This window comes from Phaseolus vulgaris, chromosome 6, assembly GCF_000499845.2.
Source record: "Phaseolus vulgaris cultivar G19833 chromosome 6, P. vulgaris v2.0, whole genome shotgun sequence".
In the NCBI taxonomy this organism is placed as follows: Eukaryota; Viridiplantae; Streptophyta; class Magnoliopsida; order Fabales; family Fabaceae; genus Phaseolus; species Phaseolus vulgaris.
In genome coordinates this window covers 27,195,274-27,218,637 of record NC_023754.2, presented here as the reverse complement: position 1 = coordinate 27,218,637, position 23,364 = coordinate 27,195,274, and the positions used below count along the sequence as shown (strand labels likewise).

At 31.7% G+C, this 23,364-nt stretch overlaps 4 protein-coding genes across 6 annotated transcripts; 2 read left to right on the top strand and 2 right to left on the bottom strand.

Annotated features, from left to right (window-relative positions):
* The first annotated feature begins 802 nt into the window (after positions 1-802).
* On the top strand, positions 803-1,415 carry LOC137833571 (protein S40-3-like). Its single transcript, XM_068641912.1, has 2 exons — positions 803-1,078; positions 1,335-1,415. Exons 1-2 carry the CDS (start codon positions 803-805, stop codon positions 1,413-1,415), a joined length of 357 nt encoding a protein of 118 aa, XP_068498013.1.
* Positions 1,416-7,324: 5,909 nt separating this feature from the next.
* LOC137832425 (transcription factor GTE12-like) lies at positions 7,325-10,975 on the top strand. Of its 2 annotated transcripts, none has more exons than XM_068640585.1 (11): positions 7,325-7,482; positions 7,906-8,723; positions 8,882-8,942; positions 9,013-9,159; positions 9,238-9,302; positions 9,398-9,449; positions 9,543-9,626; positions 9,712-9,833; positions 9,945-10,011; positions 10,219-10,340; positions 10,426-10,975. In XM_068640585.1, exons 2-11 carry the CDS (start codon positions 8,001-8,003, stop codon positions 10,672-10,674), a joined length of 1,692 nt encoding a protein of 563 aa, XP_068496686.1. In that variant the 5' UTR covers positions 7,325-7,482; positions 7,906-8,000; the 3' UTR covers positions 10,675-10,975. The 2 variants fall into 2 exon arrangements, with proteins under 2 accessions (XP_068496686.1, XP_068496685.1); XM_068640584.1 differs by having other exon boundaries at positions 7,341-7,482; positions 9,253-9,302.
* A 1,298-nt stretch (positions 10,976-12,273) lies between these two features.
* LOC137832423 (eukaryotic translation initiation factor 4E-1) lies at positions 12,274-14,554 on the bottom strand. Its single transcript, XM_068640583.1, has 5 exons — positions 14,048-14,554; positions 13,752-13,917; positions 13,269-13,394; positions 12,641-12,706; positions 12,274-12,550 (listed from the first exon to the last, which is right to left on the bottom strand). The coding sequence occupies exons 1-5, from the start codon at positions 14,329-14,331 to the stop codon at positions 12,500-12,502; spliced, it is 693 nt and encodes a 230-aa protein (XP_068496684.1). The 5' UTR covers positions 14,332-14,554; the 3' UTR covers positions 12,274-12,499.
* A 1,956-nt stretch (positions 14,555-16,510) lies between these two features.
* LOC137832422 (serine hydroxymethyltransferase 3, chloroplastic) lies at positions 16,511-20,906 on the bottom strand. 2 transcript variants are annotated; one of them, XM_068640581.1, is made up of 12 exons: positions 20,704-20,906; positions 20,311-20,559; positions 19,686-19,881; positions 19,368-19,542; positions 19,155-19,272; positions 18,964-19,076; positions 18,743-18,865; positions 18,538-18,642; positions 18,308-18,394; positions 17,283-17,390; positions 17,041-17,113; positions 16,511-16,932 (listed from the first exon to the last, which is right to left on the bottom strand). In XM_068640581.1, exons 2-12 carry the CDS (start codon positions 20,516-20,518, stop codon positions 16,658-16,660), a joined length of 1,581 nt encoding a protein of 526 aa, XP_068496682.1. In that variant the 5' UTR covers positions 20,519-20,559; positions 20,704-20,906; the 3' UTR covers positions 16,511-16,657. The 2 variants fall into 2 exon arrangements, with proteins under 2 accessions (XP_068496682.1, XP_068496683.1); XM_068640582.1 differs by having other exon boundaries at positions 20,647-20,802.
* Positions 20,907-23,364: the final 2,458 nt, after the last annotated feature.

Here is a 23,364-nt window from a genome sequence, read left to right as displayed (position 1 = left end):
TCTATGTCTTCTGTCAGAAATCTTACTTTGTATAAGTTACTATGGTTTGACACGCTAAGTTAAAATCCGTTTTAACTTTACGAGGTTTAGATAACGATGAAGCAGTAACCACGTATGTAAGCAATCACACTTATCGTCTACATTCATCTTAGTTATAGATAGTTAATTAACCGACAATTATCAATTATGATATGCAACAACAGTTGAAACAGCATCAAACCTTTGTGTATAAATTCATTTGTCTTTGGAAAATAACAGAATTCATAACCGATGCAGCAATCATTGAAATCATGCAGTTAGCATTTAGAAAACCATAAACTCTTAACTTAATTCAATATAGTTTTTTCTGGATAAACATTAAACCTCAGCATTGAACAAAGATGTAAATAAATAATTCATTAGATTCCGAAACATGAAATAAGGTAAAAAAGAGGAGAAATTCAACTTGGAACCACGTGTATAGTTAAGATAAGAGCATTGGTGTGATTTTAAATTGGGATTAACTAGAGAGAAGGCAGGGTAGGAGTTAATTGCAAGAAAAGGAAATGTGGTGGTATTGAAATGAAGAAAACAAAAAGTGGGACCCACAAGGGAGAAAATAAGGAGCTGGAAAATGAGCCGACTCAGTGAATGAAACAATCTATAATGACGCCATCTGACAACACAAACCAATCCAAGTGTACTATCTACGTTTCAAAAGGATCCCTTCCCCGTTCTTATAAATAAAACCCCAACCCTTCACTGTTTCATTCCCAAACCTCATTTAACCCCAAAATAATTCGTAAAATCTTAACCCAAACAAATGTCTGAGGAGTTCACGGAATCCGAGATTGTCTTCTCGGACCACAGCCTCCATCAAGAGGTCAAGTTGGGGGCCTCCCAGCCGCAGAGGGTGGTGATTTCAAAGCCTGTGAATATACCCGATGGAATGGTCCGGCGGGGGGACTCCAGCGAGGAGGAGGAGACGGAGGAGATGACGCCGCCGCATGAGATCGTGAGGCGGAGGGTGGCGGCAAAAATGGCGTTCTCAGTTTGCACCGGGAATGGGAGGACTTTGAAGGGACGAGATTTGAGTCAGGTTAGAAATTCGATCCTCAGGTTGACTGGGTTTCTGGAAGCGTGACATTTGAAGAAGCTGGAAAAACTGAAAGCAAAAACAACAAAACTTGTCTCCGTTCCTTGCTTTTGCTATTGATTGATTATTGGGTTAGCCTGAGATCTTTTTTTGAGTCTCCTTAATTGTTTGTAACAGCGAACATTTGAAGCTTAGAAATAAAATAAATTAATTTTCAGTTTTTAATTATGCTTTATTGTTTAATTTTATATGCATTCAGTTTTCTTCTTCGAGATTGCTTCTGCGTGTTGGATGTTCCAAGGTGTGCGCAGTGCACCCACTTCTTCTTCATCTTCTCTGATAGAAGATAAATTCAAAAGGAAGGCTTTTTCCTTCTTTTGAAGTTCAAACTTCAACACTCATGGTCTTCCCGTGTTGGGTGTTTCGCCATTAAAATGAAATCTTTGAACACTAAAAAGGAAAATTATAAAAAAAGGAAATATTTTAGTTTATAAGCACATTATCTTAATAATACACTTTGTTTTTGTTTTTTTTTATTTAGTTATGTGATGACATTTGGTTCAAATTTACTTTGGAAAAAAATAATTAATCCGAGTGAGATTGAACTCCAATAATTAAATTAAAAGAGTGAAGAACTCCAAGGGGTTCTAGTTTAAAGGTCTTAATAATCATTCAGTCAAGAAATTCAAAATATTTTTTTTTATCGGAGTGCATTAAAAATATACAGAGAATATACCATGGATAGAACTTCAATATACCTTTTTAACAAATACACAGTTATTTAATATTCTTTTAGGACTCATGTATAAAAATAATAATCAATTTTAGGCTAATTACAAAATAAATTAGTATAATTTAATTCTACTAATGATATTTTTTAAAAATATTTTTGGGGCTATATAATTAATTAAGATAAAAGTAATTAAAGTTTTAGTTACATGTAATAGAGTTTTAAGATAATTGTTACCTGTAATTATATATAGAGGCAGTATCTTGGTACAAAGGTGGTCAAAGTATAAAAAGTTATCTACGATACTTCTTTTGCCCTGTTATAAAAAGAAGTTTGATTTGGCTTTTCTTTATTATAATTAATTTAAAATGTTTTCTCAGTTAATTTTTTTTTGTCTATATTCCTTTAAAGTCTTATATCTATGGGAGTTTAACTTCTTGTGTGAAGACTATTTTGTAATATTGCCTTGATTATTCAAGTACATCATGAATTAAACTTAAAATAATAAATGTATTAAAACAAAATAACTTTAAAGAATTAAAACTAATAAAAAAAATAAAAACACGTCTCACTAATGGTCAATAAAGTTTAATGTCACTAATTAAAAAAAACTATTGTTTAATTATAACAAATTAATTAACTGGCTCTTATGATGAGTAATGAAAAAAATTCAGTTCCATTAAACATGTTTTTACTTTATGGATTTGAACATGTAAACACATGGAAAGGAAGCAGTATAAAATTTAATGAGATGCATTATTTTGGGTGGGCTCTTTGAAAAATAAATAGATAAAATAACATTTGGTTTTAATTATGAGAAAATAAACAGTAAAAGTACATGCATAAATTATTAGTTGCCTCTTTTTCTCTATAATGACAAAAGTAGATTCTTAATATATTAATAGTGTGATGACAAAATAGAATGGTTGATAACTTAATTTGGGATTCCATGTACACCCACCAATATTTTTTTTTCTCAACTACAAATTTGTTTCCTAAGCTAAGACATATGTGCTCAGTATAATTTTTGTCTTCAATATAAATTTTGAAATATTTGCTGTAATATTAATAATTAATAGTGTCATCATGTATTATAATTTTTAGTTGAATGAGAAGTAAACATTAAGATTGAGTAAGAGAGGTACACCAAAAAAAGAAGTTGAGTGAACAATGTACCAATTTGTACACTACGTCTAGATACAATGTCAACAATAGTGTTCCTTATCCTTTAACAGTTAACTTTTAATTAATTTTTAATTAAAACTTGTAGTGCATGTATATTGAATAGGTGGTTTAACCTCGTACGGCACATGTGAAAATAGAAGAACAAAAATTGTCTCTTCATATATTAACTATTAAACTATAAATTAGTAATTAAAGTGTCAAATAAAGAGGTGGCATTGAAGAGATTATTTTAAAGACAAATATTCAAAATGAACAGAAAAAAAAGAAAAAAAGTGATGATGATCGTAGAATGGTATCACATCATTGTGATGAAGTTTACTAGCACATCATGATTGAAATGAGATTGTGAACTATGTGGAGAATAGGAATTGCGCGTGACTATCTTTATCCTTGGGGTAAAAGACAAGTTCGATATTTTCTATGGTTACATTTGATTAATTTTTTAATGAAAGAAAGCTAGGACAAAGACCCATGAAGAAAGTTAAAAAGAATCATAAGAATGTTTCGGTGGCATTATCCATTTAGACAAATCCTTTGTTGTCGAAAGCATGCAAATTAAAGAGAATAAGTTTCGTGCGGGGAAAAGTGTACCAATGGCTTGGGGTACTTGGTAGGATTTTGGAAAGGTAGATTGGAAGATGGAATAAAAGTGATTAGAAAAGTTAGGGAAAATGATTTTGACGGACACGTATAAAGGGATTTCGCTTTCGGGCTTCACATTGGGATATGGTTTTCATGGCCCGTGATATTCCATCACATTTTCTTATTTTATTTGTCATACTTGGAGGATTGTACTTGTCTATAGCGCATCAGGGATCACTCTTTCTAGCTACTTCTTACTTACCTTAGAATTAAAGATTTCTTTTTTATGTTGAAATAATTAACCATTCTGAATTTTCATGTCTTTTCTACACTGTAAAACTTATCCTTGCTTATCTCATAACTACATCATAACATAACTAACTACAAACTTAGGATTAATTTACCTTGTAAAAAAGTTTGGCATAACCCAACTTTCTTTTAATACTACTAATAATAACAACTTTGTTTAATAATAATAAATAATATGACAAATATTTTATCTTATTGTTATTATTTGTAACTACACTCTTAGGTTGTATTTGGATGAAGGGTTCCTCAGTTGGCAAAGAAGAAAGATCGAGTGTGATGTTTGTTTGCTTCAAAATGAATGCGAGCGAGTGAAATGATGATTTAAGGGAGAGCGTTTCTCTCACATGAGTGAATTTCAAAGGAAAATCATCTAGGTGTCCTTTTGCATGTAATGTTTCATTTATCAACATTGATTTTGTTATATTTTTTCAACTATAATCGATTATCCTAAACTTTATTATTAATGCATAATTGATCATCCTTATATTTTGAGTTGATAATCAATTATGTCAATTTTTGTACGCGTTCTATGATCAGTAATGAGTTATATATTTGTGATGGATAAATGTTATATATTTTGTATGTTATGACTTTTGTGTATTAATTTTTTCTTAAATTTCATACTCATGTAGTTTTGAAATATTTTCATATTTTTAGATATTATGTAGTTTAATACATTTCAAATTATTTTTAAACATTTTTTTTATAATTTTTAATATTAAAATTTAATTTATAACTGAAAATTTTATTTATATGACAACTTTACATGTCTCGATAATGGTAAGTAACTCATTTTTTTTCAAAAACAAAAATAATTATTCAACGGTATTGAAAATAATTTACAAAATTTTAATTAACTAAAATATACACAAAAAATACCTTTTATTTTATTTTTTAATTATTTCTAAAGACAACGATAAATTTGTAAAGTTACATTTTGAACTTTTTTTAAACATCTAACATCCAACACATTGAATAATTTTTTTCCACAAATTCACTAAAGACATTTTAATCCAAACAATCTGACTTTCTTCACACTTTCTTCTCAACTCACTCCAAATTCACCCCTCAAATCCTCATACATATACTCCCTAATCAAAACAAAACAAATTAAAATTTATCAAAACAAAAGTCACAAAAATGTCAAATAAAAAATAAATTCACTTAGAAAGGGTCTACTGTATTTTATGAATAATTTTTTTATATGTATTATATTAAAGTATTTTATTTAAATATAATAAGGTCAGTTAACTTTAAATATTCGTTATAATGAATTTAGGACTCGTTGACTAAAAGAACTAAAATAATTTAGAAAAAAAATAGTCATGAAACTAAACTAAATATTTGAAGAGAAATGTATATTCAATATTGTATACTCAAAATGCATGTTGTGTGCCCTTTATTTCGGTGGACTACTTGGCTTTTGGACAAAATAACGAGTAAGGTTTAGTTTTTTTTAATATTTTTTTCGTTATTTTTTGGTATTTATTTTGTTATAATAAATTAAGTTGTTTGGGTGTTAAAGATTATAATATTAGTTATACACTTTACGAAAAATATTTTGTCACGTGCAAATATAAATAATTGTAATAAATATTTTGGTTAAACAACGAGAGGGAGAAGAAAAAAAAAATTGGAAAAAATTGAAGAAGGTGAGAATAATCAAATCATTAAAAAAATACTATGATGCAAAGAGACAAAGACTTATTGTGTTTATGGGACAAAGAGACAATTGAGATACTTGATTCATTCATTAACAATGGCTATGTAGGTGTTGAAGGGGAGTGGAAGAAAAAAAAGAAGGAAGATAGTGAAGTATATGAATGAATGGAGGGATGACATGAGAAAATCAATCTTAATAGAATGAATAATGGAAAGAGAGGAAGGTACAAGAAGAATTTTGGAAGATAGTAGTGTATTGTGAATTTATTATGTTTTTTTACTGTCTCTTATTTATTTGGTGGATTATTTTAATGACGACATTTGATTGGTGCATATGATAAATATTCTTTAATGGATATTGTATATTATATAAATATGTTAGCGTTTCTTTATGATTGTTATTAAATGGTTAATTTTGTTAGTTACTACTATAATTATTACGTGTGTTGTGTGTAAATGAACTTAACTAACTTGTAAAATAATTGGATTAACATGTATGTAATTTATCCTTAGTCATTCTTTTAATTATTTATTTCTTGATTGATACACTTTCACGCTTAAATAAATTGTCAAAAAGATTAAATGTTCAATAATAGATAATAAGTTAATAATAAGATTATAAATATATATACCTTTTGAATAAAGTTCTCTATTAAAGTTGAGGAAAATTCAAATAAGTTTAAAGCGAAAGCTTGACAAATGGAGATAGATAATATTATTATCTATACACTTGAAGCAACAATTGATATGCCTAATAAAAAAAGATAATATATACACAATATTTTAATAAAAGAAAAGTAAATAAAATTATATTTTTCACTATAATATCAAATATTCTACGTATCAAGGAAGATGATACATAAAATCTGAATGTAAATGTTGACAAATTATACTAAATAATCTAAAAAAGATTGTTAAGAAGTATATGATTTGAAAAAAATATGATAGAAAATAAAATAATTAATATATATATATATATATATATATATAAGTTTATCATTATTAAGATATCATAATAATAAAAAAGCTAAAAAGATAGTTCTCAAAAGGAAGAATTAAGGGTAAGAATAACGAGGAAGAATAGTTTCACTTGTTTTTTTATAATATTATGGAAGTAAACTTAATTTTAAAAGTCAATTTTAATTACAGTAATAACTCGATATGAATAATCAAGAATTAAAGATTTATTTATAGTACCAATTTGAACATAATAAAAAAACGTGATGGTGTGTGTATTTTAGAACGTGTTGATAGATGAAAAGGCGCCATATAAAGGTGTCACGTTCGTTTTGCAATTTGCCAGGCTGGCATCAAGAATTTCAAACGGGCCGAAGAAGCCCAAACTTTTACAGCCGCCGTATTCGTACCCAATTATTACCATTACATCACTCCTCGCCGTATATCTCGCGGCTTAAAATTGAACAGATCTCGAATATTGTGTTCAAGATAAAAATATATTAGATATTTCCTTTATTATGGCTAAATATTTTCCGTTGATAGATATTTCCTTTATTAAATCTAAATATTGACTCTTGATATATATTTCCTTTATTACAGCTAAATATTTTCTCTTGATAGATATTTCCTTTATTATAACTAAATATTGACTCTTGATAGATATTTTACGCTCACAAATCACATCACAGAATAATAAATAATAAAGCCATCATTATTTGATTTCCTTTCCCTTCTGAATAATAACAGTAATTAGAGAAAGAAAAAACACGGACTAAAGCCCACGAAAAAAAACAAGAGCCGTATCTATAAATAAAAGGGAAAATAAAAAGTCAAGGTCACTCGTCGATAAGCAAAAACCCTAGAAACCACAGTGCTACGCACACTCATCGCACACTGTGGCTTTGGCAGCGCGACTCCTCTCCCTTCCTCGCGTCGATCTGCGAGAGGGGCTTTCTAGCCCCCTCTCTCTTACGCAATTCAGGTATTGTTCGTTTCCAATCCAAATTTCGATTTAGTGCACAACTCGCTGGAATTCGGCGCGTTCTTTCTTTCTGTTTTTGTTTACTCAGTGGTTTTGGTTCGCTTCGTTGATTTGAAGAGCCTTATAGTATGCTTCTATTATTCGAATTTTGGTCGACGTTAATGGCGTGGGCTGTTTTTATTCATTTAGGAATTCCTGTCTTTTTTTTTTCTTTTCTTGTTCGCGAACTATAATAGTCTCGATACAATTCTTTTGAATTCTGGGTTGGGGAAATTGTTTAATTACTGTGAACGATTGTCGCCTTCAAGAGCCTACAGTGCATGCTCTTTTTGTATTTTGTAGTTTATCAATTTTTTGACAATACATTATATACTATGTTTCCACTACGATTTCTACTGTTTATATAGTTATTTGGGTATACAGGTGATTTGTCTTTTCAATTGGGAGCCTGGCCTGTTGACGGACGCCGTCCCTTTGTCTCTGAAGTTGGAATTTTCAGCTTTCTTTATTTCATCATCATGATTACCACGGAAACTCTATTACCTAGTGCTAAATTGAAGATCAAGTTCTCAACCAAAAGGATGGAGGTTGATTCTGGGCCTAAACGTGAATTTGGACAGGAAGTCTCTCACACTGATGAAAGAAGGCGTTTTAATTCGAATGGAAAATTGTCTGGGCTGAATTCCAACAAGAGGGGACCACCAGAGAGTTTTGATAGCCAAAAGGTGAAAAACCCGAGGGTTGATCGAAAAGGGTCAGTGCAGTGTGCTACAATACTGAAGAGTTTAATGTCTCATCCATATAGTTGGGTGTTTAGCAAGCCAGTAGACCCAGTAGCTTTGAATATTCCAGATTATTTTACCATCATATCTCATCCTATGGATTTTGGAACAATTAAAACTAAGCTGGAGAGGAACATTTATTCGGGCACTGAGGAGTTTGCAGATGATGTCAGACTGACCTTCTCAAATGCAATGAAATACAATCCTCCCAGTAATGATGTTCATTTGATGGCAAAGGAACTATGTAAAATATTCGATCGAAAATGGAAAGATTTGGTTAGGAAATTGAAGTGTGAAGATGAACACAGTAAAAGCGAGACTGAAACCATCAAGGAAACTAGTGGAAGAAGTCTTGACACAATGCATTCCCGACATAAGGAATCCTGGACCAAAAAGACACATGTATCTGAAAAGAAAGGAATTCAGAAGAGTATATCATCAGCATCCAAAGATGCTAGAGTAAGTAATATTCAACGATACAATATATTTTCTGGAGTTGAAATATTAATTGATATCTTCTAACCTTTTTCTCTGTGGTACTTTGTATGCCCCATGTTTCATTTGTTTATCTGGTGGTATATTTTCCATGTGTTATATTGGCATTGTTTAACTTGCAGGTGGAGGAACCTAAATTATCTCAGATTCTCTCCAAGTTTATTGAGAAAGACTTGCACAAAGGTATGATGCTTTAAGAGTACTGTGAAGGTTTTTGGCTCTGGAAGGGAGCTAATAACTGTGTATTCTATAGGCAGAAAACGTAGCCGTGATAGAGAACACTCTGCTGGGTCTCTCAAGGCCTGTTCTACAGTGTGCCTTGTCACATGCAAGTGTAACATTTGTGGTGATACCAACTGCCATTGTGTACTTCAAGGCAATTCAACACAACTGTCATCAGGTAGTTAGACAATCTTCTGGTTGCTTATCTGATGTGTCACTTGTTTCCTTATTGACTTGTATCTGTGTACTGATTTAGATATATCATCTGAAGGATCAGAAGGAAGGGACCTAATTGCATGTGGTGCTGATACTTTGAGACGGGTATTAAAAATAGTGTTATCATTATATTAGCCAAAATAGGTTTGAGAAATCTATTTTACTTCCAAATCTTAGAAGAAATTTATGTGTACTTCCAGGATTGCCTTGCTAAATCTTCTTCATCTGTGGAGAAGAAATCAGATTCTGATGGTGAGAATAATTTATAACTTCTAATAATTAGTTATCTTCTATCTTTTTCCATGCATGCTGATTTTATAATTTTGATGTTGATATTTTGCACAGGGGCTGTTAGTTCATTGGACAGTGAACATATTTGTCCTAGTTCTAAGCATGTAACTTTTAACACTGATGCCTCTTCTGGGGAAGGTCAGTTTCTCGCTTCCTATCAAGTAAGCTGCTACTACCGTTGTATTTGAATTGAGTTGATGCTAATGTATGTTTGTTGCATTAGTTTGGAGCACGCCTATTTTGCCTGTCCAGCTTTCTCCTAAAAGGGCTCTTCGTGCCGCTATGCTTAAAAGCCGCTTTGCAGATACAATATTGAAAGCACAGCAAAAGACCCTTCTTGAGCATGTAAGACGTTTATGAATGGTGTCTTGATAGCTGAACTTTCTCCTATTTCCTCGGTAAAGGATACTTTTGAATGTCGCGTGGTTTCCTAATTTTCATTATTTTGTTTATTAGGGTGATAAACGTAATCCTCAAAAAATGCTGCTGGAAAAGGAGAGGTTGGAAAGGATTCAGCGTGAAGGTGAGTGTGATTTATTAGTTTATATTTTTTGGGACATAGAAACTTTTTTTGGGTAGAAACATCTGTACTGTTTGAATTTTGAATGCTCTAGAGTAACATCGTATGTCCATATACCATTTATCATGTTTACTTTTTCTATATATGCCATCTGTATTCTAAAAGGAACCGTTTACTCATCTTATTCATTGTATGTTGCATGCTTAACAGAAAGAGCTAGAATCGAAGCTCAAATTAAAACTGCTGAAGCTGCTGCCAGATCGAGGGCTGAGGAAGAGTCAAGGCAACGAAGAGAAAAGGAAAGAGAAGCTGCACGAGTTGCAATAGAAAAGGTTTTACTCGTAATTTAAAAGTGTGGTTGTAAGTTAAATTTTCCGTAACTATGTAAATGAGTATTTAATTTGATGTGTTATGCAGATGAAAAAAACCGTTGATATAGAACATAATATGGAGATTATTAGAGAACTGGAAAGTTTGAGTGGATGCACTCTATCTTACAAGGCGGTGGGCGGCAGAAATGGCTACAAAGTTGCATTGGATACATGGGATAAACCTCAGCTGGAGAACCCATTGGAGCGGCTTGGTTTATTTATAAAGGAAGAGTACAGCGTAGAAGATGAGGAGTTTCTGAACGGAGCCAGAGAAGAAGGGGAAATTTTTAACTGATGCAGTTTCATACCTTTCTACCAACTCTAAGTGTTTATATTAGACAGGGAAATAGACCATTATTGTACATGCACTTACTCTCTCGAATCTAGTTTTTTTGAGTATAACTACCTTACTACCCTCTTTGTCTGGGAATTAGGTGAACCGCACGCTACCAATTTTGTTTACAATCTTAAATCATTCATTTGAACACACTTAGATCAGAATTTTTATACGTGTCTGTCTTCTGATGTAAATATGTAGATAAAGATCCCAAAAAACTATACTCTTGATTAAATCGTTGCTAAAATGTTTTTGTTTACGTTTGTGTTATACCTGTATGTATTCATTGTCGGTTATTGCTTTTACAAGTGGTGGGAACATACAAGGTCAAGTTTTTATCTCCTGCCATGGAATAAATTTTGATATTAGACCGAAGACGGTTGAGGGGTTTTTTTTTTTGTGTGTAGAAAATGTGAATTTAATATGCACAACTTAATTTGTTAAATTATTGTATTATTTCTTAAAGATAATTATTATATAAAAAATTTACCTGTGTAATCAGGATGAGTATGGATACCTTTTTTAACTAGTTATTTTCTAAAAACTATTTATATTAATTATTGGATTTATATAGGATAAATTCGGGGAATTTTCATTATTTATTTTGAAAGAATGATAAGTTAATTTGTGAAAGCTATTTTATATTAAGTTATTTGAAAGAAAAATTACCTGGTGTAATAACTTTGACAACATTTGAAAAAAATTATATTTATTTAGACGAAGAAATTTATGAAAAGAAGTTAATGGTATAGTTTACTAAAAAATATCTGGATTGCTCTTAAAATTCTATGTGCCTCATAAATATTTGATTGAAGCATTCAAAGCTTCACATTAAAACGCGTATATAGAAAATGAGTTGAAAACGTTCATACGAAAGCCATGTGTGTACATAAAATAAGATATTGCATAGAATTTAGTTGGCCTTATGAATTTAAATGTAATACCTTTTATATGGTATATTTGCTTGTATATGTTTAATTAGTGATGTTATAGATATCATCAATAAGAAACATTGTGACCAAAGAATTTTTATGTATGTGAATTCCGATACCTATTCCGACTAATCTAAAACTGATCCAGATTAATTTTTCGAAATAGATTTTTTTCCCGGTATATATAATGTATATTTCAGATTTCGGTATACAAATTTACATTAATGGTCTTTTTTTAGTTTATTTAGTATTATAATCTTATAGCACTACTTTGTTAGTGAAAAAAAAGAAACATGTAACGTCTACTGCTTCGCACATAGTATAACTTCTCAAACATATTAGATAGGTGTACCAAAAAAATATTAGCACCTAATATTAGATACCTGCAGGCCTCTAAGTTCCCTACTAGCCTGGTTATTTTTGAACTATCAACATGTTATATTTTCAAGATTTGATTCGTTAAGTTTTCTATTTCCAGTCGTTTGAAGAAGAACCTTGATAACTTGGATTTAAAAGTGGAGATTGGAGAGAAATATCAATTCAAGGATGTAAGCTTTTTCCCATTTTCGAACTATTGGTAAAAGCAATTATACCTAATCACTATATTAACTATTGGTAAAAGCAATTATACCTAATCACTATATTATTGATGACGAAACATCTTCAGTAGGAAATATTCTCCGAGCACAACAAATATGAGAGTACTACAAAGATAAAAGAGACCAAAAGGGCTTAGAATTCAGCTCAGCTACAGGTAGGTGGGAGGAAAGACAGCATCTAAAAGCAACTCTTCATGAAAGAAATGTACCGCATCCTTTCATTAGCCACCACTTAAAAAACCGCTATACACTTCATATGGCGTATTTATTTTTAGCACTTCTCTCATGCTTCTTTGCATCCTCCTGGAGATCATGGAGCAACACAAATTAAAAAAATAACGAAACAGATTAACCTAACTTGAGATTAGATAAACACAGATAGTTTCCACTCACATGGAATATAAAGCCTATTGGCTCATTGTAATCAAGAAACTCCTTCCACTGCTTTCCAATGCTCATCTGCATGAAGAAAATGTAGATACTCCTCAAGAAGCACAAGAATTTAAGAGAAGATTTAAGGGACATCTCGAAAGCATGCGAAAGTGGCTCGTGAACTTTCTAAAAATCATTTTTGACAAGCTTTGCGTAGAAACTTGCCTGTATAAGTTTTTAACAGCTTATCTCAGCAAGTTTCACAGTCAAACTCATTAACAAGCTCTCATTTGATATGAACTTGTTGGAAGGTACTTAATTAAATTTATCACCCAAACACGTCTTTGAGCAAGTAAAGCAAGACCCTCCTCACTCATAATGAGAACAAATATAGCATATGATCGAGTTTTATGTCGTTGCTCTTATTTAGTGCAATCACAGAAATTGATCTGGCGTGTTCAAAAGTAAATTAGATGGTGTGTTCAAGAGTAAATTAGATGAGGTATGCCAAATACACATTCCTCAATAATTCCGATAAAACATGAGGGTTTAATTTAGGTTAGCTACATCTCCCTCCAACTTGCAGAACCATAGACAATAAAGGGAAAGGACAAACAAAGCAAAACCAAATAGGTAAATAAAATGTCACCTGAGCAGCTTCATTTGAAGCATTCTTAGTCCAGATAGAAATTTTATCCTGCCTATTTCTGACATTCACAACAGCTCCACAAATCTCATCTCCGTAATCAAACTGTTCTCCAATCATTGCCAACAACTAGAGGCAACAATAACAGAGAAAACAACAACACCATTAGTTTGATCACAAATAAGTAACTTATTTTACATACACTCAATGTAAATTTTTTCACTCAAACATCCTTTAAGATTCGTTCATTTCCTGCATCATCCAAATCACAAATAGAATCTAAAATCCAAGCACTGTCACTACAAACTTTCTCCACTATCAAACAACCAGAAAATAATTTCAATTACGACTTTTAGAGCAACTGCTACAAAAAATAACTAGCAATACGTGACAACAGTAGCACATGCTATCAAATTCATAAGTTAAACTCCACACAGAAAATGAGCATTTTGGTATCACAAACAGGGGTTAATATAAAAACAATACCGTATACAACCAACTGGTATCAGATTTCCCCCTTTGGAACGTCATAGTCCATTTTCCACCATTGGCGCAGATAGGGTCCTCCCATTTGGGCTCAATCTTATGCTTGAAGCAGTGAAAGTCCGCCCCCACACCCAACTTGCTCGGGTGGTGAATGTTATTGTAAATGCTGAACCATTTTCATGTAAAAAAAACAAGGGTTAGCGTTTGCAAGAATCAAGAAAGAAGCAATTAGGTTAGGACCCGGAAGGAGGGAAATTGGAGGAACGGAAGGGAAGAAAAAAAGATCAAAGCTTAACCTCCAAAACTCTTCGACGGTGGAGAAAGTGTATATGGGTCGGATGGAACTGCCCCATGCGGCTTGTTTGGACTTGGCGGAAGGGTTGTCGAACCAGAAGGTCCAGGAATTCTCCAGAGGGTGGGGGTTGCGGAGGAAGGCGGACGGTGGCTTCGAGGCAGCGGAGGCGGCGTCGTCGGCATCTTCGAGGATCTCCCCATCTTCGAGATCGTCGTCGTCGTTGTCGACCCTGCTAGGGTTTTGCTCATCGGTGATAGTTGATTTTTGGGAATCTTCCACAACCATTTTTATGTCTCACACTTTTTCCTTTCTTTACTTCTCAACTCTTTGTGCTATGAGATGCAAATAGATGCGTGCATTTAGTTGGGAATCACTGATTATAGGTCGTTTTTAATGACAAATAAAAAGATAGAGGGGGAGACACCGGCGGGCTGGGCTCTGGCTTGGGCCGAGCCATTCACAATGCTTGGGTTTCAAGCCCCACTTGTAATGAGACTGCTTCTTCCTGCACCTCCGTATGTTATTGTACCACCTCCATATAAAACATGAAAAATACTTTTTTTTATCCTTTTTGTGTCACTTCCATATATAAAATTTATATATATATATATATATATATTTCAGATTATATAATCCGGAAGCTAATATCAGATGTGGAAATATATAGCTTATGAACTATGTAATCCAGAATATATTTTTAAAAAATGGTAATCCACATTATATAATTCGAAAGTATGGATTTGAGAGTAACTTTCGGATTATGTAATCCGGACACGTATATGAAAAAAGACTTCTAGATTACATAATCTGGAAGTTAATCTCATATTAGAAAAAACTTCTGAATTATATAATCCAGAAACTAATCATGCATCAGAGAAAAAAAAAGGCTTCTGAATTATGTAATTTATAAGCTAATTATAAATTTTTTGAAAAAAACTTTCGAATTATATAATTTGAAATATTAAAAAAAGAACATACGGAGGTAGAGGAAGAAACAGTCTTGTAATGAATGTCGGGCAAATTCTTCTTGCATCCTATTTCCTCCAGCACCTCCATGGGATGACAAAAAGACGATTTTATGCTTAATAAAAAACCCTATTCAGTACTCCCTTCATTTTTTCCTTTCTCACGCAGCACCCCTTCATCTTCTTCCTTTCGGCCTCTTACTTCGCTTTTTTTAAAACACTTCTTATGAGGAAATAAGAAGGAAGAAAGAAGCATAAGCAAGAAGAAGTTGAACGATGAATACCACAAAAATCCTAAACCCTAAATCATAAAATACATTTTACAAAAAACTTCTGGAACAAAAACTGTTTAATATACAAGAATCGTATAACATCAGAATAGAGACCGTCAAGGCAGGAATTGTCTAATACTAAAATAGAATTTGTCTAATATTAATATACATTATTCATCTAACACTAGAATACATAGACTCTTTAACGCTAAAACACAAAAGATCCTCTAAGGCTAGAATATTGATGGTCTAATACTAAAAGACAAAAGACAAAGAGTGAATTATATGGTATCGACATCCTGAGTTACATGAGTACGTAGGAAAGAGGTGAGGGTATAACTGATATACTAACTCACTCCTCTTAACCTCTGATATGAGAAAACTTAACAAGCTTAATTATTTGCCAGCTATTTTACATGAACTATATTTTTTTTTTCACTTTACGTCTTTAACACAATTACATATTTAAGACTTGAACCCAAGACTGCTAGTTAAACAGTTATATTCTCATTCCAGTTTACTAGCGGGAACAGTTATATATTAAATATCCATACTTATTTCATGCATACATTGTTTTACACGAATAGAGATACCCAAAGTTTTCTACAATTTTCTCACATCTTATGACCAGGACACAATTTCGTCACGTCCCAGAAGAACAGATTCCATTTGGTCTTACGGACATCTTAATATATTTTATGATGCTTTTATCTTCCATACACCCTGTAAGGGAGAAGCTGAAACTTCAATTACCTTTACCTTTTCTTTCTTAGATTTGGTTGGAATTCCCTTTTCCCCCTTTCTGAAGGGAGATTAGAAAGAAGGTTTCAACAAATTAGTTCTTTAAAAATTGTACTTATCACAATGTTATTCCTCTGATATTTTTAATGCCTAAATTAAGTTTCCAGATTATGAAACTGGTTGAAATCGTCTTTTTATGCAACTACTTCAAATCTTCCTAAAGGAAAAATGCTATTTTAATTTTCATATTCAAAAAATTGTTTAGAAATCTTTTAAGGGCCTAAACTCTAGAGGTGGTATTATTATAATACAAATACAAAGCTTTTTGAACCATAAGAAATTGGCTTACTCGCTTCCAATTTTCCATCCATCCAAAATACTACTTACTGCAAGCACGAAATGCTGCGAAGGTTTGTGTTTAAAAATCCATGACCTGCGGAATATTTGAAGGTGCAAGGATTGGTATGCCTCCAATTATAAATGAGGTAATCATAAAGTTGCTGCTGCAGCAGCAAACAGATTTTGCCATAAAATGTAACATACAAATTATTAGCATCATACATCGAAGCATGATTATTATACAAAATTTTTGAAGAGCGTCTCAGTTTTTAAGTGCTCATTAAGCAAGTACACTTAGACTCCCGGTATTGGATACTGAGTAGTAAGAGCTTCAACTTTCCTGCGCAATTCTGAAACCTTCTCTCCCAAAGGAAATTCTGAAGATGATACAAACTTCAAAAAATCCTGGAGCTTCGTTCCTGAGACCAAACTTTTGGCTTCATGACTTATTTGCACACCCTCATGAATTAAGTCTGCAATTAGTGCGAATTCTTTCTCACTAAGTCCCCTTGTTGTCATTGCAGGTGCCCCAATGCGAATGCCTCCCGGAACAAGGGCACTCTTATCACCTTTTATGGTAAGCACGTGTCAGAAATAACGGGACATAAATATCACGGTGAACAAGCATAAATGGCAAACTAATGCACGCAAGAAACAACGCAGCAATAAGATCTCACCAGGCACTGAATTTTTGTTGAGGGTTATGGAAGCCATGTCAAGAATTTTCTCCACCCGAGCACCATCAAGACCCTAACGGATATGAAACATAGTTAACGTACAAAAATGACCATATATCAACATGGATATCATGTCTTTTTGCATTGAAACATGTCAATCTATAATCGATGCGCGAGGGGAAGAAAATGGGGAACGAAGTATACTTTTTGTGACACATAAAAGAAAGGAACAAGAAGCTTACAGAAGGCCTTAGATCAACAAGAACCAAGTGATTGTCACTACCACCAGAAACCAATTTATATCCGTGCTCATTTAACCGCTGAGCAAGAGCCCTACAGTTGGCAACCACCTGCAGTATAGTATTTTTATGAGCGTCAGTAAGTGTCTTGTGTCAAACTCTATATATGGCTATGCACGGTTCACTTTTTTCTTTTTAAATCAAACCAAATCGAACCAAACCACTCAATGAACTGGTTTTGTCCAAATGGATCTTTGCCCAGGTCAAGTTCAGTGATAAATTAAAGTGACTTCAATGCTCTTTGATTCAAGAAGGTCTTCTGATAAAATGTAAACCAAGCATGCAAACTGTACACATATTAAGAAGCAATGCCTATTAACTCCAATTGGCTTCTAAAAGAATCTAAACTCTAATTTATTGCATTCATATATATATATATATATATAGTCTTTATCCAGACTTTTTTTGAAGTAGATTTTGGACCTTTTTGAGTGCCTACTGGGAATCTGCATTGTCACGTAAAATGGAAGGTCAGAAATGCTGACTAAGGCCTAAACTCGACTCTATCTTAATAACTGTGCTTTGGAAGCTAAACTTCTATTCGACACAAATGGGGTGGGCATCATAATTTTATTTTTCTCCTAAATTTTGAAGTTATTGATTCTATGATTATGAAGTGATAGGACGGGGCTACCTTCAAAACATACAAAAGAAATGGTAAAGCAAAATAGCACTAGCATTCTGCACTTCTTAATCCCACGCCTACATCCTCTAGTTTTGAACCGAAAGAGTTAGAACTACCAGTGAATCGTGCCTAATGTTGCATCTATCTTCATTCTGCATTTATTCCACAGGACCATGAGGATAATTCTAGGAATCAGATTGAGTGTGGAATAGCAATCTATTTTATTTCTTCTCAATACAGAGAAGCAACCTTGGTGGATTCAAAATTAAGCAGCAAAAGGCTGTTTAAAATGATAATGTACACACACACCTATGTCCAATGATGACATGGGCTATAGGTATACCTGATTCTGGTAATTTTTAAACTCTGGAGTCTGGGCATACTTCAAGCAAACTGCTAGTCCTCCAATTGTGTGGTTATGAGGACCCCCCTGGATAAATATATCACTATCAAAATCACAGAAGTAGGAAGGTAAAGAGGACACGTGCATCTTAACTCCATGGGAGCACAGGATCCATGCACCTCAAGTAGAATAGTTAAGATAAAACTAATAAGAGAATATTCTTAATTTACCTGTAGACCAGGAAAAACAGAATTGTTGATGGCGGGCTCCAGATCAACCCCATGCACAGGATCTTTCTTGAAGAATATCATACCACCTCTTGGACCTCTTAAAGACTGGAAGAAAATATCCAACAGACTAAGTCACAGTAATGCAAATTCTTCTCTTTTTCATTTTGAATGCAAAAGTGTGGCATAAAAATATCTCAAGGCAAACCTTGTGGGTTGTGGTGGTCACAATATCACAATAGTCAAAGGGATTAGCAAGTACAGATGCAGCAACAAGCCCACTTATATGAGCCATATCCATCATAAGAAAAGCACCTACTTCATCTGCAATCTTTCCATGCATAAAAGATGTAATTAGCTTCTTGCCAAGAAGAAAACCATATAATGAGCAATAATAATTCCAGATTAATGCATATATACAAAACATACTTTTCTCATGCGAGGGTAGTCAATGTCCCGAGGATAAGCACTAGCCCCAGCAATAATGAGTTTTGGCCGGAAGAGTTTAGCAGTTTTCTCCAGCATATCATAATCAATAAGACCTATTGTGATTCCAACATGGGTTAAAAAATGAGTCATCTCACAAATTTCAAATAATTTTAATGAGAAAACAAAAGCACCTGTTGATTCATCAAGTCGATAAGGCATAGATTCAAAATAAATTGATGTAGCAGATACACGTTTTTTAGGCGTCATGAATCCATGAGACAAATGTCCACCATGAGGCAAGTCCAAACCCTGGTAACAAACCATTGTACATTAGAACAATTACAATAATGGGCTGGAAATTGGAATAGTCAAACAAAATCAAGGGTAGGTCAAATAGTTTTTACCATAATCCGATCGTGTGGTTTAAGAACTGCAGTGTATACTGCAAAATTAGCTGGGGAACCAGATAATGGTTGAACATTGACACCCCATTTATTTCCATCCACATGAAATGCAGCCAGTGCCCTTTGTTGGCATAGGGTTTCAAGCTCATCAATGTACTCATTCCCACCATAGTACCTTCCATGTAAAATGAGATTGAATGAAATTTTAATTATTGAAAATGAATAAATCAAACACAGTTTCTCCTTTTCCATGAACAAAGTCTGGATACCAAAACAAACATATAAAAAAATGTTTTCTTATATCAAAGAGATCCTTACCTTTTACCCGGCAATCCTTCTGAATACTTGTTTGTGAGGCATGAACCAACTGCTTCCATCACAGCTCTAGATGTAAAATTCTCAGAAGCAATAAGCTCAAGACTTTTAAATTGTCGGTCCTTCTCCTTGTCAATAATTACACGAACCTCAGGATCGGCTTCAGTCAAACCATAGTCCAGGAAGCTACTTCCATCACCTAATATTCGCAATTGCATGTGATTCCATGGACAAAAGCAATCATTTAGTCATAAACTCAATTACCAATATACTGGAACCAAGTCAAGATACTAAACATCAAAACAGAGAAAATTAGATACAAACAAAAATTCTAAACTCCAAAGTTATTCTATTATTGTGAGAGAGATCTGCTCAACCCGTAAGTCTCAAATACACTATACAACATGTTGAAATTTTCATACATACATCACTTGATTATCACAACAAACTGAGGGCCATTTTTAATACCCTGCCAAATATCAAGGAAGAACAAAAATAGCGAAGAAGTTCAAACACAAATAAAAAGAAAAGGAACCTATAGGGCATAGCAACACCCTTAATCATTTCAAATGAAAAAGAAAAAAATATCAGTCATTCGGACAAGACAACTTTTCAAAAAGATGGTTACCTCCAATTTCAGGAACAGAGAAAGACAGAGATGACGGCTTTCCAGTGACTAAACTTCCTTCGACAGGAGAGGCTTTGCACGGCTTCATGTTGCAGAACTTCACTTCAGGTACAAACCCGTTGTTACTGCCATACCCCTTAGCAGGGAAATTCATCCCCTTAGTCCAAACGGATTGTTGCAGAGAACCCATCATTGCACACGCTTGCATCTTTGGCTTCAGAACTTACAAAGGAGAATCACACCCCTTCCCTACATAGTGCAGTAAAATAGAAAAAGGTACAGATTAATACACAACATGCTACAAACGTTACTGTAAAATAAGGATTGAGACAATACTTCAAAACATGCATGCATATAAATTGAACAGTGTAGTTTTGAATAGAGAATTGGTACCAAAGGAAGATGACACCAAAATCAATTATATGTTGAGGGGGAGAGTGAGAGGGGCAACTATTGCACAGTGGCCCCTTGGCTCAGACTTGTTAGGGTTTCAATTCAAGAATTTCGAAGTTGAGAGAGCTTAAAAGACACAACAAATAAAATAAACAAAACACACGAAAACGACATCATATATATTAAGACACGGGAAAGAAGGTGGATTTATCATATTTATGGTTTAGGTATATTTTATTCTATTAAATTTAAAATAAATTTTGTTTTGAATTTTATTCAAAAATAATCTTTGTAATTCGAAGTGTTTATTTTAATGAATATACTTAAAATATTAATAGAAAAATTCTCTCGCAATACTAATAATTGTTGGAAGGTGTTTATATGCCCAAATTTTATCATTTATCATTTTTATTCTCAAATAACTAAATATACGTTGATTTTCTTCAAACTATTCATTTATGACGTTTACCAATTGGTTTTTCATAGTAACCATAAGATAATTGGTTGGTGAGATTAAAATAATTTGTTTCCAAATTAAAAACTATAAAAACAGTTTTAAATTTAAGAAAAAACAAATTTAATTTAAATTTAAATACTAAAATATATTTAAGAATTTGCCTATCAGGTTTAATTACTTGTTTAATCTCTATAATTATGTCAAATTTATTTTTTTAATTTATATACTTACCAAACACGGCTCAATTCCCTATCTAGCACCATTTACATCTTTATTTCCTTATCTAGCACCCTTTTGTTTTTATTTCCCTATCTAGCAGCCTTTTGTTTTTATTTCCCTATCTAGCACTCTTTTATTTTTTATTTCCCTATCTAGCACCATTTTAAAAATAAATAAATAAATAATAAATTATTATTTTTTTAATAATTTTAATTTTGAATGCATTAAAAAATAAATATTTTTAATGTTTAAAATAATTAGAAATATAATTAATGAATAAATAAATGAGTTTTTACAAAATAAAAATAAAAAAGTAATAAATTAAAAATATTTAGTTTAAATTTTTTTTTTTTACAAATGTTACACTTATTTTATTGTTGTTGTTTTTATTTTCTAGACTTATTTATTTTTGCATTTTTTTCTTCTCATTTTTAAGCATTAAGTGTAACATTTGTATTAGTTTTTTTTAGAATTTTGCATTTAGGTAAACACTTCAATATTATTTATGTGTCCACTATTAATTAATACTAATTGACTTTGGTTTTTTTATAAATATGTCCTGTATTTTTTAGTTGAAATTAACATGATTACATCATCAATAATAATCAAAATAAATAGTAATTTATGTTTATAGATTCAACTTTTATGTTGTTGTAAAGTTTAATTTTTTATTTTCTTCATTTAAAAAAAATAAATTTTAAACTAAACATTTTTAATTTATTACTTTTTTTATTTTTATTTTGTAAAAACTCATTTATTTATTCATTAATTATATTTCTAATTATTTTAAACATTAAAAATATTTATTTTTTAATGCATTCAGTGTAGCATTAAGTGTAGCATTTGCATTAGTTTTTTTTTTAGACTTTTGCATTTAGGGTAGACACTTCAATATTATTTGTGTGTCCACTATTAATTAATACTAATTGACTTTGATTTTTTTTATAATTATGTCCGGTATCTTTTACTTGAAATTAACATGATTACATTATCAATAATAATAAAAATAAATATTAATTTATGTTTATAGATTCAACTTTTATGTTGTTGTAGAGTTTAATTTTTTATTTTCTTCATTCTTAAAAAAAGTTTAAACTAAACATTTTTAATTTATTACTTTTTTATTTTTATTTTGTAAAAACTCATTTATTTATTCATTAATTATATTTCTAATTATTTTAAACATTAAAAATATTTATTTTTTAATGCATTCAAAATTAAAATTATTAAAAAAATAATAATTTATTATTTATTTATTTATTTTTAAAATGGTGCTAGATAGGGAAATAAAAAATAAAAGAGTGCTAGATAGGGAAATAAAAACAAAAGAGTGCTAGATAGGAAAATAAAAACAAAAGGGTGCTAGATAGGGAAATAAAAACAAAAGGGTGCTAGATAGGAAAATAAAGATGTAAATGGTGCTAGATAGGGAATTGAGCCTACCAAACACTCGTTTTATTCTTGCACATATATTTAAAAAAAAGGTAGGGTTTGTTTGTTTCCGCATGAATATTGTTCATGCGGATAGAAAAGGAAAGAAGGATTGTGTTTGTATCCATTCAAATGTAAGGAAAGAAAGGCAAGGATTTGTGGGAGAAGGATAAATTCAGCCCCCTCTATGTAGCAAAGAAAAGCAAAGAAAAATAAAGCAATTCACACAAAAAGTCAAAATTACCCTCATTCTTTTATACACATAAAATAACACTATTTTATATATTACAATAAAAAATATTATATATATTTATATTATAATAAAGATAAAATAATTAATTATAAATTTTATAACATAATAAATTAAATAAATTAATTGATTCTGAAAATCGATTATTTTTTAAAAGTTTGTAACATACTATGTTATAAATTTGATAATATTATACTTAATTATTATAATAATATAATATAATATAATAATAAAATAAATATATTTGTATAATAACAATATCAGTATATTTATATAATAATAATAATATCAATATATTTATATA

Coding starts and splice junctions, on each gene's coding strand:
- LOC137832423 (XM_068640583.1), bottom strand. CDS start 14,331: ATGGTTGTGGAAGATTCCCAAAAATCAACTATCACCGATGAGCAAAAC. Junction 13,395..13,751: donor ATACCAGTTGGTTGTATACG/GTATTGTTTTTA, acceptor TGTTGCCTCTAG/TTGTTGGCAATGATTGGAGA. Junction 12,707..13,268: donor CTTCAAATGAAGCTGCTCAG/GTGACATTTTAT, acceptor TTCTTCATGCAG/ATGAGCATTGGAAAGCAGTG.
- LOC137832422 (XM_068640581.1), bottom strand. CDS start 20,518: ATGCAAGCGTGTGCAATGATGGGTTCTCTGCAACAATCCGTTTGGACT. Junction 17,391..18,307: donor TTAAAAATTACCAGAATCAG/GTATACCTATAG, acceptor ACTATACTGCAG/GTGGTTGCCAACTGTAGGGC. Junction 16,933..17,040: donor CAACAAAAATTCAGTGCCTG/GTGAGATCTTAT, acceptor TTACCATAAAAG/GTGATAAGAGTGCCCTTGTT.
- LOC137832425 (XM_068640585.1), top strand. CDS start 8,001: ATGATTACCACGGAAACTCTATTACCTAGTGCTAAATTGAAGATCAAG. Junction 9,450..9,542: donor GAAGAAATCAGATTCTGATG/GTGAGAATAATT, acceptor TATTTTGCACAG/GGGCTGTTAGTTCATTGGAC. Junction 10,012..10,218: donor GGAAAGGATTCAGCGTGAAG/GTGAGTGTGATT, acceptor CATGCTTAACAG/AAAGAGCTAGAATCGAAGCT.
- LOC137833571 (XM_068641912.1), top strand. CDS start 803: ATGTCTGAGGAGTTCACGGAATCCGAGATTGTCTTCTCGGACCACAGC. Junction 1,079..1,334: donor AGGGACGAGATTTGAGTCAG/GTTAGAAATTCG, acceptor ATATGCATTCAG/TTTTCTTCTTCGAGATTGCT.